Genomic DNA, 16423 nt, shown 5'->3' on the forward strand with positions numbered 1-16423 from the left:
TTTACCATCCATATGTTGATCACTGCTAAACACACACACGTAAATGGATTTGTAACATATATGCTATTCTTTAAAATTTTTTCCCCTTGTCAGTGAGTGTCATCTGTGTGCCAAGATACTAGGCACTGGTGATGTAGAGTTTAGCAAAATAGACATAGTTCAACTGGTTCGTGTCTTCTTTACGCTAAGTGGGAGACATGGACATTACACAAAAGTCACAGAAATAGTTACCTACTAAGTGTTATAAAAGAAAAGTACAGTGTGATATGAGAGAGTACACCAATAGAATCTACTTTAGGTTAGGAGGTCAGAAAAGGCCTCTTTAAGCCTGGAGGATGCGTAGGTGTTATCCAGTGAGTGAGAAGAGGAGTATGTGCATCACCTAGGATTCCTCTGCCATGAAGTCCCAAAAATGGAATCACTGTTCATTGCCAAACTGTCCTCCTGAAAGAGCGTGCCCTTTTCCAATATCCTCTCCAGTGTGGCTGTTTTCATTTTAATGTTAATTAGACAAGGAATGGCCCAGGATGAGTTGCTTTCTGCTTCATCTTTTGGGAACTTGGACTGTACATGGGATTTACAGTTGGTTGTTTCCATAAGTCAGAAAATAGCTTGTTGAGTATTCACAGGAAAAGCCTTTAGTGTCTTCAATCACCAGGAAGAAATTTCTTTTATGAACTCAGGTCTTTTTTTTCCCCACTCCTCCTATCATCAAAGTAGGCAGCTTTGATTTATTTAGTGTGCATGCTAAATCAGTCTGCGTTTTCATGATTAGTTCTTCAGTGAGATACTTGAATGAAATTTTATCTTTCAGCTCTGACTACACCTGTCTTAGAGTGATTGCTTTCCCTTTCCGAAGTAGTTGAGGAAAGTGAAGGAATTGGATTAGTTGTACCTTTGATGCTTTAAACTCTTTCTGGTTTAGGGATAAAATAGCTCTTGGAAATGGCTATAGTTTATATGTGATGTTGAGTATTATAAATTAGGACACAGCTGTATGAATAAAAGTTACTATGATGAATTACAGGCAATTGAAGTGAGGTAAATTTGGAAATGTGGTGCTCTTGGAAATAAATAAGCAGATCCTTATATATAAGTGCCGTGTCAAATAATTCCCTTGGTTATGATGTGGGATGAGATAGTGATGAAGTGTTAAAAGACATCGAGTATCCCTTGTCCCTGCCCCCTAAATGCTGTTATTAAGATAACCAGAACTGTCCCACCAAATGTTATTAAATTTTGAGGACTAGATATACAGATAAAGTTGCTAAGTCAGTTCTTGGCCTGTGGTACATTCTACTTGTTTCTTGACCTTCAGTATCACACCCCTCACCCCTCAGCTCCCCCTTTTTTTTTTTTAAACTAACAGCACATGGTTTTCCTTTTGAGAAATTCCCTCTTCCATATTGTCTAGCCTTGGTGGGGCTGTTAGGCATAGTGCCCTTTAGAGTCAAGCTAGGTCATAGTTGGCTGTCTGTTTTTAATGTCTCTCTTCCCTTTGACTTTGAGCAGTTCAACTCAAGGATGGAAGGAGAAAGTTTGGAATTTAATTATTTTGGTGTGGCACCTTGATGAGACTCAGGGTTGTTTCTTGTTTCTTGGATTCCCAGAATTGCCTTGGTCTTTTTTTCTGAGCCTGGTTTTCTCAGCATTCGTTTTAGTTCTTTGCACAATCCTATCTTCATCCATTAATTTTTTTCCTGTTCAAGTTAACTAGTTACTTACAAATAAAATAACCTTAATCAGTACAGAAATCAATTCCAGAGCACAGATTGCAGACAGTAGACCTTCAGAGAATTTGTTACTTGGCATAGATAGGGCAGAAATCAATTAGGACCACCTTTCTTATTCCAGAATGGGAATCTAATAACCCATGGTATATAGGGATGAAGCTGGTAATTAAGTAATTACCTTTATTACCTTGGAACCATGGTTTTGTTGAGGATAAAGCTCAGGGGAATCTGGTAGTGTTGCCACAGAAAATTTTTTTAAAAAAAGTATGAGGAATTTGGAAGCAGGAGACTAAAATGGTGTTTGAAGGCATTTGGGGACTTAAAGGAATGAATGAGGAGCTTAAATCTCTAAATTCTTTCTTCAAGGCAAATGATGGAATTCAGGGGCTTTCCAGTATTTGGAACTGTAGGTCTAACTTAACCATTAGAGTACATTCATACTAAAAAGAGTCTTCCAGCTATCATGCTGTTTAGGAAATTATTAGCACAGGTAGGGATTTGGAGGTAACCCATGTGACATAATGAAAAGAGCTTGAGCTTTAGAACTGGTTAGGTTTGCTGTCCTGGCTGATCTAGTTACTAAACTAAACGTTTTTGCAGTTGGTCACACTGATTGTCTTGTTTCATTGGGGTAGTGTTAGTGTGGTCGAGTGGATTCCACCTCCTAGCGACCCTGTGTACAGTAGAGTGTAACCCCGTGTTTCATTTACTTACTGCTATATTAAATTGTTGGTAAATTCTTCCTTTAAGGACAAGTAGGATTAAAAATTAATAGGCCTGCTTTGTAATGTGCTTAAGATTACTTGGGATATGTATAAAATGCTGTGGTATGTTGTCTGACACATAGGAAATATTCAGTAAATGATACTGTTATTAATTGGTGACATGATACTCTTCTATTGTTTATGCATAGTACTTTTGACAGTTATGAAATTGGAGGATTTGATTCTCTAAGACTGTTCTCTGAGAGATACTCGATGACAAGTCACCAAAGAAGAACTTAAGGAGTAATGGGTGTAGTTATAAAGTGAGCTAGGAAAAGAATGATAATCTATCTCAGGTCTTAGAATGCCAGTTTTAAAATTATATTTCTTTTCAAACACTTATATAGCAGTTTCATAGCTTTTTACAAATATTAACTCATTTGATCCTGGTAATAATCCTACGGGGTTGGTACTGTTGTCTCTATTTTATAAGTGAGAAAATGGAGTCCTGGATTGGTTAAATGGCTTATGCAAGATCGTAAGCTATTGAGTGGTGGAACCAAGATTTAAAATTAGGCAGGCTGTCTTCAGAGCTTGGAATATATTCATATTTCTTCCCTTTACTTGCATATGAGGTGGCATACTATAAATACTCTTCTGTCTCTTGCTTTTTTATCCACTAGATTCTCCAGGATATCTTATGCACATAATCATATCTGCAAATGACGACAGTTTTCTAGTTTCTATGTCTTTTATTTCTTTTTCTTATTTTACTGGATTAAATAGGACCTCCACTATAATGTTGAATAAAAATGATGATATGAGCACACTTGTCTTATGCCTGATCTTAAAGAGAGTGCTGTGATGTTGTTTCAATAAATAAACCTGATGTGTACTGTAGATGTTTTTGGCAAACACCCTTTATCGGGTTAAGGAAATTTCCCCTCTCTTCCTAGTGACCATAAGAGAGGATTCTTTTTACACCACGTACTTATCAGCACTTGTTAACCGTCAGTTTGATTTTAGCTATTCTAGTGGGTATGAAATGGTATGTAATTGTGGTTTCATTCTTATATCACGGCTCACTGATGAGGTTGAGTATCTTTCATATATTAATGTGGATATCCTCACTTGTAAAAGGCCTCTTCAGGTCTCTTTTCTATTTCCTTTTGGGTTGTCTAATTATTTTACTTTTGTAAATGTCTCATTTGTAGCTTAGTTTTTTAACTTAATGCTGTCTTGATAAATAGAAGAATTTACTTTTAATGTAATCTAACTTGTCTTATTGTTCGTGGTTGATTCTTTTTGTGCTCTGTTTAAAAAGTCTTGGGGCTGGCCTGGTGGTATAGTGGTTAGGTTTGTGGGTTCTGCTTCAGCAGCCCAAGGTTCGCAGGTTCAGATCCCAGACGTGGACCTAGCACCAATCATCAAGCCATGTTGTGGCTGCATCCCACATAAAATAGAGGAAGATTGGCACAGATTTTAGCTCAACATCAATCTTCCTCAAGCAAAAATAGGAAGATTGGCAACAGATGTTAGCTCGGGGTCAGTCTTCCTCACACACGCACACAAAAAGTCTTTCCCTACTTTGAGGTCATGAAGATACCCCTTGATCTTAAGTTCTAGAAAGTTTATTGTTCTGTCATTCACATGTAGATTTATAGTCCACCTGGAATTGATTTGTGTGTGCTGATGTTTCATTTTCTTTCTCTTTGAATATTTGGTTGTCCCAGCACCTTTTACTAAGAAGACTGACCTTTTCCCACTGCTCTCTAGTGTTACCTTTGTAATAAATCAAGCATCTGTACATAGATGAGTTTATTCTGTTCCTTTGTTGTAAGTGTGGTTCTTTTCATCAATACTGCACTGACTTAATTACTGTAGGTTTATGATATCCAGTAGAGCATGTCTTCTCTCTTCTTCAAGAATGTCTAGATTAGAATTGTATTGAATTTATAGATCAATTTGGAAAGAAATTCATACTGTTGAACGTTCCATATATGTGAACATTCACACACGGGCTCCCCCTCTTTCTGTCTGTCTTTCTCATTGTCTTTGGTGTCTCTAATATGGTTTTGTAATTTTATCCTCAGAGGTCTTGCACATCTTTCATTAGATCTATCTTATTCCTATGAATTTTATAATATGTGATATAATTAAAGTTTTTTTCATTTCTCACTCATTGCTGGTTGAGTTTTATATATTGACAAATACCTCACTTCAGTAATTTATTATAGATTTTTTTGGATTGCTTACTTTCAAAATTGTATTATTTGCAAGTAATGACAGTTTTCTATTTCCTTTCCAGTCCTTATGTCTTACTTCCTTTTCTTGACTAACTTGCACATGATAGGACCTCTAGGACAATGTTAGATGAAATAGTTATAGTGGATATTTAGTCTCATTCCTGACCTCAGAGGAGAGCTTTCAACATTAAACCATGAAGCACAATGTTGGGAGTACAGTTTTGAAGACACCTTTATCAAAATAAGGAAATTTCCTTCTACTCCAGATATGCTAAATATATTTTTAAATACTGAATGCTTCTTGGATTTCATCAAACAGTGTTTATACATCTATTGGATGATCATATTTCTTTTTACTGTATTGCAAATTACATGATTAGTTTTTAAGTTTTTACAAGTTAAACCAACTTAAAGTATTTGGAATAAACCCAACTTGCTTATGATCATTATTATTATTGTTGTATTGCTGGATTTAACTTGTTAATGTTTTGTTGAAGATTTTTGCATTTATGTGTATGAATGAGATTGGCTTGTAACTTTCCTTTCTTGAAATATAATTGTTAGTTTCTGCTAAGTTATGTTGGCCTCGTGAAACAGGCTGAGGAGTGGTTTTTGTTCTTGTTGTGGTTGTCTCTCTCTGCTTGCTGAAAGAATTGTGTAGCATTGGTTTTACTTCTTCCTTAAATGAATGATGTGAATTCACCTTTGAAAGCTATTTGTGCCTAGAGTTTTCTTTGTGGAAACTTTTTAACTAATTTCAGATATACTGTTGTTCATGAAATCCTTCCATTATCTTTTATATGTAGTGATGCCCCCTTTTCATTCTTGACTTTGTTTATCTGTGCTTTGTTTTTTTTCTAGATCAGTCTCACCAGAGATTTAACAAATTTATTAGTTTTCTAGGGACCAACTTTTAGCTTGGCTGGTCTTTTCTGTTGATGTTTGCTTTTTGTTTAATTTCTGCTCTTTTAAATTTTCTTCTGTTTACTTTGGGTTTTTAGATATTAATATGATTTGATTTACTTTTGGTGTTTTGAGTTACTTTTGGTATTTTGAATTTGAATTGGCTTATTTTTCTGCAGCATTTATAGAGACAATCTTGTTTTAGGCAGGATAGCTTCAGACTCAGACCTGGGTTTAAATGCCTGCTCTGCTTCTTAAAAACTGTGAGACAAGTTCAAATTTCAGTAAATAATAATTGAGCATCTATTGTGTGCCACATAGTGCTGGGGGTAATAGCTCTGAACAAGATAGTCAGATTCCTACTCTCATGGAACTTAATTTCTAGTTACTCCAGCTCTCAGTTTCCCATCTGCAAAAGGGGATGTTGGATGGTAATGATGATTAAGAGTTATGTTAAGTGATTGTTATGTCCCAAGCGCTTCTTCATTAATGTTAATCAAATTAATCCTCACACAATGCTGTAAAGGAACTTCTGTTACTAGTCCCATTTTACAGATGAGGACTCTGAGGCACAGAAAGGTTAAATAACTTCCCTGAGTTTACACAGTAGGTGGGTGGTAGAACCAAGATATGAATCAGATGTGGGGTATTTGTCACATGCCGGGGAGGATCTTGCAGTAGGTCTGCTCACTTTCTGTTTTTGCCTTTGCTATCCCCTCATCACTATCCGTTGTTATTTGGGGTCTAAGTAAAACATTTGAGGGAAAAACCTTAATCTCCTAACTTTCCCTGTAGTTTTCTTTGGAGGGTTCAGTATTCAAAGGGTTTGATATAGTTCCTCTTCCCCTTGTTATTTCATTATTCCATAGCTTTTTATTTATATTTGTTTAAAATTATATAAGTATATTTATATATTTTTATTTGTATTTATTTTTACTTCTAGCTGTATTCACAGAGTTCTAGGTGTCATGAAGTAGTGTAAGCTTCTCTGGATTGCCAAAAGTAGGATAGAACAGATTGATATAAATATTTGTCTTTAACCTGGAACCACTGTTAAAAAGAAGTTTACCCTTTTTCAAAGTGGACAGAGGCACTCGACATTTAAAAGAAGCTTTGTCTGCATTACAAAGACACTTTGCTTCCTCTCTCTCCTCTTCTACAGTAGTCTGTTGTTGGGAGGATGTGGTAAATTTTTATGGCTAGCTTCGTTAACAGTGACTTAAATTATACATTTCCCCACTATCTTCTATATAGCTTTTCCTTACCATTTCAGTAAAGATTGCTGTTTTATGGGAGAAGAAAATGTAATAATTAGATTTGATATAGTATTTCAGCTTTTTAATTTCCAAGTCATATTAGGATAATAATAAGGAAAAACATTAAAAGTTTCCATGCTAGCAAAATAGAAATATGTCTTCTTGCTTCTAATACTGAGTCCTTATGCATCAAATATTAAATAAACCAGATAAGTTTGATTGGGTGTTGAGGGCAAAAGGAGATAAAGAAACAAGTTCTCCAGTTGTATTGCTAGTAACAGCACAGGAGCCATCAACCTACCCCACCCCACCGTTGTAAACTGAGAGCAGTTGATAGCTACTAACAATTGTTAAGCACTAACTGTGTACCAGTCATTTATTAAGTACTTTACATGCATTCTTCCGCACCCCTCACCCTCCTCCATACTCCTCAAAACCTCTCAAGTGGGGCTTGGACTTTATCCCAAAGCACAGAGTATCTTGAAGTAGGTGCTCCGCAAATGTTTTTGAATGAATAAAAGAATGATTGGGTAAATAGATGAGTCCCTTAAGGGTATTTTGTGTTTTTACTTATCAATTCCATGAGGTATATCTCCCGAGCCAATTTTTTTTTCTTTTTTTTACTATCTATAGAAAAACTAAAGAGAATGTATTTAAACATGCAGAATTTGAATAACAACATTTATAAAATTTAAGGAGATGAATTATTTTAGCTAGTGCATCACGTTTCTCTACATTTCAATGCGTACCTCCTTTTGCCAAGTTTTGGGATAGAATTGGTTCTCTTGACCTGAGTTTCTGTGGTTTTTTGAAGTTACTTACAAAAGAAGCTAGCCAGTCATTGCCTTCAATAAAAGATGCTTTTAAAACGGACAGCTATAATCTAATAGCTTGTTTGCTTGCTTTCTGTTTTCCTCTTCTCTTCTTTCTTTTCTCTCTCTTTTTTAAAAATTCTTATTCAGTTTATTTAAACTAAAAAAAAAAAGCAACAGTTCACCCATTTTCTTTCTCCCTCTTTTTTTTTTTAAATACCTAACTGTCAGCTACAATGCCGCAGTGCTCTGTGATAATGAGGTACACTGATAGCATACACAGAAACACTTCCTTTTGTTTCTTTCTGTACCACTCAAGAGGATCTGGGAAAAGAATTTTATTGGTTCCTCATCATTCCCCAAAGAGCATACCTTTGAAGAAAAAAATTGTATCTAACCTGGGATTAATAACTCGATTAGACTTGCAAACAAATTGGAGGGGAAAAGGATTGCTGAGGATATTAAAGAGGGATGTTTTGATAGGAAACACAAAATATATCTTGTTAGGAAGCAGCTAAGCAGATAGGAAAGGCCTATCTATTCTTATAAGAACAGATTTTTATACTTATTTTTTATGTTTGATAATTAGTAGCTGTATGAGTTCTCATCCAGCCTTAGCAAAGACTTCTTAGTGCTTTGTATAACTCTTCTCAGAATTATCTGACCATGAATTCCCATTACAAATTGTCCTATTCTCTTCAAAATCTAGGTAATTACTTTTCTTCCTTTGTTTTTTATTAGTTTGAAACTTGGTGGAGGAAACAAAATTAGTGATTAAAAGAAAAGTTTGAGGACACTTTTGATGTGTTAGACATATGTGAAGACAGGATTGCATTTTTGGTGGGCGTCAGCTCTGGGTGATCTAAGCCTTCTTGCTGAAATCTTTTATTAGTCAATGTCCTAGAATAGATTAATTGAAAAATAGATTTATAGTGACTTGAGTATTGTAAATGTTCGGAACTCATCTGGTCTTTTTTGGTGATATGACTCTTGAGATTTTACATTGTCGATGAAAACTATCCATAGCCAATCTATAAATGAAAATTTGGGTGAGTTTATTCTGAGCTGAAATCTGAGGACCATGGCCCGGGGCCTTTCTTCCCGAAGGAAGAAAGGGCACCAAGGAAGTGAGGTATACAGAGTGGTTATATACCCCCAAAGAGGCTGGTTCACATGTGATTGAAATGTCTCTCCCACAATAGTCACAAGATTGCCCTGTCTGCACAGCACTTGATGGACACAGCAGGTAGTGGATCTGCTATCTCAGAGGGCGTAGCAGGAGGCAAATCTGTTCTCTTGAGCTGGGTGGTCACAGGTGAGCTCAGCAATCAGTTTCTAGCCTAAGGAAAGATGCTTAACCCTTAAAGAAATGCCAACGTTGGGAGGGGGAGGGAAGTTGCACCTTTATCTCAAGGGCCTTTGTTCTTGCCATAGGGAATCTCTAAAGCAGATATACAATGCATGCTCAACGGCCTTGGTCAGGCCCTTTTGGAAAGACAAGGTCAGGCCGAATTAGGTTTACACAAAATGGCTTCCTCATATACTCCAATATATCCCATTACTTGCCATTTTTATTTGTCACGTGTGAAACACCACTTTTTGGTGGTGAATTCAGTAGCTCTGTTGGTTAAATAATGGATCAGTTTGCTGAACTATTGACCTAAACAACTAAATTTTGTTAGGTGAATTTAGTTGGGAGTAGGAACCTCAGAAATTGTGAATCTCTTACACTTCCTCCTTGCTTTTTCTAGTTGAAACTCACGGACTGAGAAAGAACATGTTAGATTTCTGGTTTTAGATATGGTTCTGATTACCTTTTAAGTTATTTTAGGTTTTAGTTAGAATTTCCTCCTCCCTCCTTCCAAGATGAGCTAATATAACTACTTTCATTGCAGTAATAACACTTAAAACATAAATGAGAAGGGAAATGGGCCAGTGGTAGAATAGTAAATAGGCTTTTGGTGTTGGTGAAAGAAAAGATGAGAAACCACTGAAAAAATTTTTTAAAAAAGAGCTGAGCAACAAAACTTGGGGATTTTGAAACAGGAGTAACTAGCATCAGTTTTCTTTAGAGTATACTCAAGAATTTGACATGATGTCTTGATCCATCCACCCCCCTGCCAACTAAACCCCCAAATCTCGTTTTTTAACTAAAAAAAATTTTTTTTTTTTAAAGAGTGGCACCTGAGCTAACAACTGTTGCCAATCTTCTGTTTTGTTTTGTTTTCTGCTTTATCTTCCCAAACCCCCAGTACATAGTTGTATATCTTAGTTGCAGGTCCTTCTAGTTGTGGGATGTGGGATGCCGCCTCAACGTGGCCTGACCAGTGCTGCCATGTCCGTGCCCAGGATCCGAACCCTGGGCCGCCGCAGCAGAGCACGCGAACTTAACCACTCGGCCACGGAGCCAGCCCCTTACTAAAAATTTTAAGTGAAAAGAAAAGTGGAAAGAATTACAAACAGCTATATTCTTGCTACCTGGATTGGGTGTTCAGTAGTAACCTTTAGTCATAGTTCTTTCATATATCTTTTTCCTAATATGTACAAATGTTATATACATTATAGCCTTTTGACGGAGTTATTTACCTTTCAAAACAAGTAGCTGTCTATGTCACCCCTAAATGCTTCAATGTCTGTAGCTAAAAAATAAGGACACTGTCCTATATAAGACAATACCATTAGCACATCTAAGAAAATGAATAACTCTTTAATATTATTTAATAGATACTCTAGAATCAGATTTTCACAATTGACTCCAAAATATCTTTTTCACTTATTCTTTTCAGATGGGGCTCTGCAAGGTTCTATATTTGGATGTGATGTCTACTTAGCTTTTTTAACTCTAGAGTGGTCTTCCCATCTTATTTCTTCAATGACGTCAACTTTTTGAAGTGATCAAAACAGTTTAATGTCTCACATTCTGGATTTGTCTGATAGTTTCCTTGTGATGCCCTCCTGAAACTTCTTGTGAATTGGCATGATCAGGTAGAGGTTATGCATTTTGGGCAAAAAAATTACTTCATAGGTGATGGTAGATACTTCATAGTGCACTCAACCGGGAAGCACAAAATGACAGTCTGTGCTGTTTGATCACTGAGTAAGGTAGTGTCTGCAGGGTCTGTCTGTTACAAAAATCTGTTTTTATCTTTGGCTTAGCAAATGTCTGATATTTTGGCAGCATACAAATATTCCATCAACCTTTCCTTAATGCTTTTAGCATTGTAATGATCCTTGCCTGGTTCACTGATTTCACTGGGATTTACAAAGTAGTGATTTTCTAATTTTGCTATTTCTTCTATATTAATTGGCATTTTTCTCCAAAGGAGAGCTTTTCCTACTGGTGGTAAACTATGGTTCCTCCTGAAACAGTGGGATAAATGTAATTTTTCCTCTTTACTTATCAGTTTTTAGAATAGAGATTTGTATAATAGTCCCTCCAGTGATACCAAATAAGGCTTTTTTACCTTTCTCCATAATGATTATGGATTCATGAACTTTTTTGCTGTGTTATCAGTTAATTATTCTTTTAATGGTCAAATCATCTGAAATTTGGCTAATGGGAGCCCCTCCAGACTGTCCCCGTATTCTAGTTAACACAACTCCCTTAGTCTTTGAGTGCTTCCTTGATTTTTGGCACAGAGATTGTGTAGGTTTTTAAATATATATAAACAGCACCTTTACTTGGAACTTTCTGTTAAAATTCTTAAAATTCTATAAGGTTTAAAAAGATTCCAGAAGTCTCAAAAAATCCTCTAGAACACTAGAGGATAGAAGAAAAATAAATGCCAGTCAGCAGGAGTCTATGAGTTGTCTGTTTCTTGTTTCCTGAGGACAAAAACACTAATACTTATTCCTAACAGTGCAGCCAAACTCTCCTTTCAAAAAGTACAGCTTTAGAGTAGCCTACATGAGAGAGTCCCCACTTAAATTACTGGCAAGGAGATTGTTAATATCCCGAAGAGAATTATCAGACACTAGCACCTTTTCACTCTGCCTTGACAACAGCAGCAGCCTTTTAATACATAATACATTTTTATCCTAAAAATATAGGAACAAAAATTGTCCCCCCATCCCATTGCTATTCTAAGCTTAACTCATCATTGGCTGTTAATTTGCTTGATCGTACACTTAACCCAAAACATAGATCCAAAGTATTCATATAGTCATGTGCCGCATAGCAATGTTTTGATCGACAGCGGACCACATGTACAGCAGTGGTACCGTAAGATTAGTACCATATAGCCTAGGTGTGTAGTATGCCCTACTGCCTAGGTTTGTGTAAGTACACTCTGTGAGATGTTCATATAATCACAGAATTGCCTAACGATGCATTTCTCAGAATGTATCCCCATTATTAAGTGATGCATGACTCTATTGAATCTTCGTCCCAGCCCAAGAGATCAATAGCACATAAGGCAGAGTTGTAAGAGATGTCACTTTGCCTTTTTTGGCTCACATTCATTTGTACCTGCTCTGCTTTCCTGTCCTGGATCACCTTCTCCTTGCCTAGAATAACAGAGTGTTTGTTTCTGTTACAGGTGGCATTGAATTTCTTTGCATCCTCGGTAATACCCATAGTGTACTATGCAGATCTGACTGAGCTTTGGGTCGAGTACTCCCATACACCCAATTTCCAGTGGCAGCAGATAGGTGGTTCCTAGTAGTGGTATGGACTGAGCGTGGAACAGTTCCATTGCTTCCTTTATCCTATCTCTTAAAAAGGAGCAAAAGCTGTCTTTAGTTTGGAGAAATGAGAAGATAATGTAATAATGGTTTAATTTTTCTCTTGACAGTTGACAGTATCTCTTTTTCTGATCACTCAAGCTTTTCTTAAAACTCAGTCTTCTTGTTACCTCTGTTTCATTTAAAGAATTTGATCATTCTCTCCTGATAATATTGACTTTTCTTTTTTTTCTCATAATACTGCTTAAAACTACATTATCCTAGTTATTTGACTGATTTTTTTCCTCAGGTGGTTGTATCCTTTTGTCTCATTGAGATCCATCAAATTTTTGTCCTAGGTGTCTCCATTTTTTTTCTTTTATTTTTTCAGCCTATATATCCTCATTTCTTCGGCTACTACGTTTTGGGCTGACTCCCATAAATAATAAATAAATAAATAAATAAATAAATAAATACACACACACCTCTCTCTGTCTCTCACACACACACACACGCTCTCCACAGTACCAATATGAATTATATATACGTATATGTATAGTTCCAATCCATACTTCAACTATTATAGAATAGTTCTACTTTGATGTCCTTATTGTTATCACCAAAACTTTCATCTTTAGATCCAAATTCAGCATCTTCTGCCCTAAACTGGCTTCCCTTTTCAACTTTCCCATTCTCCATATTGTGGTCTCAAAACTTTTAACCCCCAACCTGGTCACTAGGTTTTTCTGATTTAAAAAAAAGGGTGCCCTTTAGATTTGCCTGTTGAGGCAAGTCACTAAAGCCTAAGAAATGAGAAAGTGCAGAATTGCAGAAATCTGCTGCTGCTGTCAGGATTGCTTATAGCAGCACAGTGAACTGTCATGAGGAGAATGCCTGAAGCCACTGGCAAAACCTCACATCTGATGACCACACACCTACCTGTAGTTGCCCCTTGAGGATAATGACTTCTGCTTCTCTTTCATCTTTAAAATTCTCTGTATTTGTTTCATTGCATTCTCAAAATGGAGTCTTGCTGGCAAGGGAGTGTGGGAAATGCTTACTAGCCTCTGCCGGACAGGGAGGGATTAAAAGATGGGAATAGTGTGAAGTTTCAACAGGCAGTATCTAGCACACACCCTCAGTTCCCTTAATGAGAGCAGATATAAACTTGTTAGCTCAGAATGTGGATTCAGCAATTCCATTTCTCAGTGTTTACCTGAAGGAAATGAAATCATTATCTCAAACATATTATCTGTACCCCACTCTTCATTGCAGCATTATTTACAATAGCTAAGACCTGGAACTAATGCCAGTATCCATCACTCGATGAATAGATAAAGAAAATGTGGTATATATACACAAGAGAATATTATTCAGCCATAAAAAAGAAGGAAATCCTGCCATTTGTGACAACGTGCATGGACCTTGAGGGCATTATACTAAGTGAAATAAGTCAAAGACACATACTGTATAATCTCACATGTGGAACAAAAAAGAAAAAATCTAACTCATAGATAGAGAAAACACTTTGGTGGTTGCCAGAGGGTGAGAGGTGTAGGATGAGGGAAATGAGGAGATGTTGATCAAAAGGTGCAAACTTCCAGTTATTAGATAAATAAGTTCTGGGGATGTGATGTACAGCATGGTGACTATACTTAGCAATACTGTATTGTATACTTGAAAGTTGCTAAGAGATTAAATCTTAAAAGTTCTCATTACAAGAAAAAAAATTGTAGTTCTGTGAGGTGATGGATGTTAACTAAATTTATTGCGATAATCATTTCACAATATATACACATATAAAACAAATACAGTGTTATGTGTCAATTATATCTCAATAAAAATTTGTGGCTTTGCATATTTGACACCTTAACTGACCAACCTTATCTTTCATATTACATCAACACAGATTGCAGTTCACGCACACATTGTTCGTATTGCTGTTTTTTGCCCTGTGACTTCTGTTACTCTTTACAACTGAAATGTCCTTTCTCTTTTCTTTAAACACACGCATACCTTAAGGCTAATGCTCTATTTCGGCTGTTACCTCTACCTCACTGATCTCTCCTGTATCAGAACTAACACGTTTAAAAGCTAATACTATAAAAATTAATACATAGAATGTCTGTCTCTTTTGCTAGAATGAAAGCTTCAAAAAGCAAGGACCTTATCTGCCTATTTACCAATCTGTTTCCGACTTCTAGAAGAGAATCTGACACGTAGTAATTGCTTAATATTTATTGAATGAACAAATGTCCATGAGTAAGGATTGATCGTATGGTATATCTATAAAATAGAATTCCATTCAGCCCACTAAAAAAAGGAGGAAATAAAGCTATATATGCACTGACATAGAAAGATGTCTCTGGTAGAATTTTAAGTGGTGAGAGAAAGTGACATAATATACATACAAAATATATCCTTTTTCTGAAAACTATCTACATATCTTTCTATACTTAGGTAACAGTAGGGAAAATACATACTATTTACACAGAGTACCTGGAATGTTAGATGGGAGATGAATATGTTATATATTTTTGTATTCGAATATTTTAAACAAGTGTATATGTACTATTTTTTTAATGAAAATAAGTTTTAAGGAGCAGCTCATATAAATACCTTGTTCATTTATTATTTGGGACCTCTTTAAATAGAATAGTATTGGATAAAATTTAAACTTATCTTTTTAAATTTTTTTTTTCATTATAAGAGCATATATCCTTACTTAAAAGAAAAACAAAGAAGACAGAGAATTGTATGGAGCAAAGTATTTAAATTCCCCATTCTACCTTTCTCTTCCTGCCTTGCCACCCACTCACACTCAGAGAAGGCCGCTTTCATCTTTTATCCTTTCATATATTTTCTATGCATATGTAAACACAAACAAAACTTACTCTCAGATTTGCTTTTCTTTTTTTTTTAACTTAATGTTATGTACCTGGACCTTTTTTCCATCTCTGAACATAGAGATTTATGACATTCTTTTTAAAGGCTCTGCAGTATTTCATTGTATTGACATGTACCATAATTTATTTAACTAGTGCAGGAATTTTCCCCCTTAAATTTTCTTTTTTCTTACAAAGGAATATAGTTTAAGGAGGAATGTCTATCTGTCCCAATGAAATGTTAACAAAATAGTACCTTTGGTTTTGTGACTCAAGCCTTGGTATATTTCTCTTCCTCTATTTTATTGTATATTCCCTTTTAATGGGTTTGGCTTCATTCCTATATATTTCAGGCCTACGGATCAATGGAGAACTAATTACTGCCTACCCCCAGGTGGTGGTAGTGAGAGTACCAACCCCTTGGGTGCAAAGTGATAGTGACATCACTGTTTTGCGCCATCTAGAGAAGATGGGATGTCGGTTGATGAACCGACCTCAAGCCATCCTGAACTGTGTTAATAAATTCTGGACGTTTCAGGAGTTGGCTGGCCATGGTGTTCCTCTGCCAGACACTTTCTCTTATGGTGAGTTCACTAATAATTTATAACCCAGGTTTTAGAACACTGATAATTTTTAAAACCATACTAAATTTATAGTTATGTAATATAAGGAAATTTGCGAACATGAAAGTTGTTGTTATAGAAGTGACTTTTAGTTTTAATAAACTGGACGGGAGAATTATGAATCATCTCTTAAGATTTAGTTCCATGGTGTAAGTAGAATGGGCTTAGCAAACTTCTCCTGTAAAGAGCCAAATAGTAAATATTTGAGGCTTTCTAGGCCATAAGTTCTCTCTTCTGATCCTCAGTAATGCTATTGTGGTATGAAAACTGCTATAGATAATGCTTAAATAAATGTGGCCGTGTTCCATTAAAACTTTATTACAAAAAAAGGCGGTAGACCAAATCTGCCCCACAGGCCTTAGTTTGCCAACCCCTGAGGTAAAAGATAATAGAATTTGATAACATCTTTGTTTTATTTCTGATTATCTTCGTTACCATTTTCATGTTAAGTTTTCATAAATATTTTCTTATTTTTTTAAGGAAATGAACTCTACCTAGGTATGCTTTAAACCAGTGGTTCTAAAACTGTCTGTGGTAAAGGATCATTTTTTTTTTAAAAGCCCAGTCTGCTGTAGATACTCTCATAAAGTATAATTAAA

At 35.9% G+C, this 16423-nt stretch overlaps 1 protein-coding gene across 6 annotated transcripts in view; it reads left to right on the top strand.

The window, feature by feature from the left end:
• RIMKLB (ribosomal modification protein rimK like family member B) overlaps positions 1-16423 on the top strand; it is a 70711-nt gene that overhangs the window by 30190 nt on the left and 24098 nt on the right. For all 6 annotated transcript variants that reach the window (XM_070620669.1, XM_070620665.1, XM_070620663.1 and 3 more), the window contains one exon: positions 15555-15785. In XM_070620669.1, coding sequence (XP_070476770.1) covers positions 15555-15785 — 231 coding nt within the window. The remainder of the gene's footprint in view (positions 1-15554; positions 15786-16423) is intronic.

Source organism: Equus przewalskii, chromosome 5 (genome assembly GCF_037783145.1).
Source record: "Equus przewalskii isolate Varuska chromosome 5, EquPr2, whole genome shotgun sequence".
In the NCBI taxonomy this organism is placed as follows: domain Eukaryota; kingdom Metazoa; phylum Chordata; class Mammalia; order Perissodactyla; family Equidae; genus Equus; species Equus przewalskii.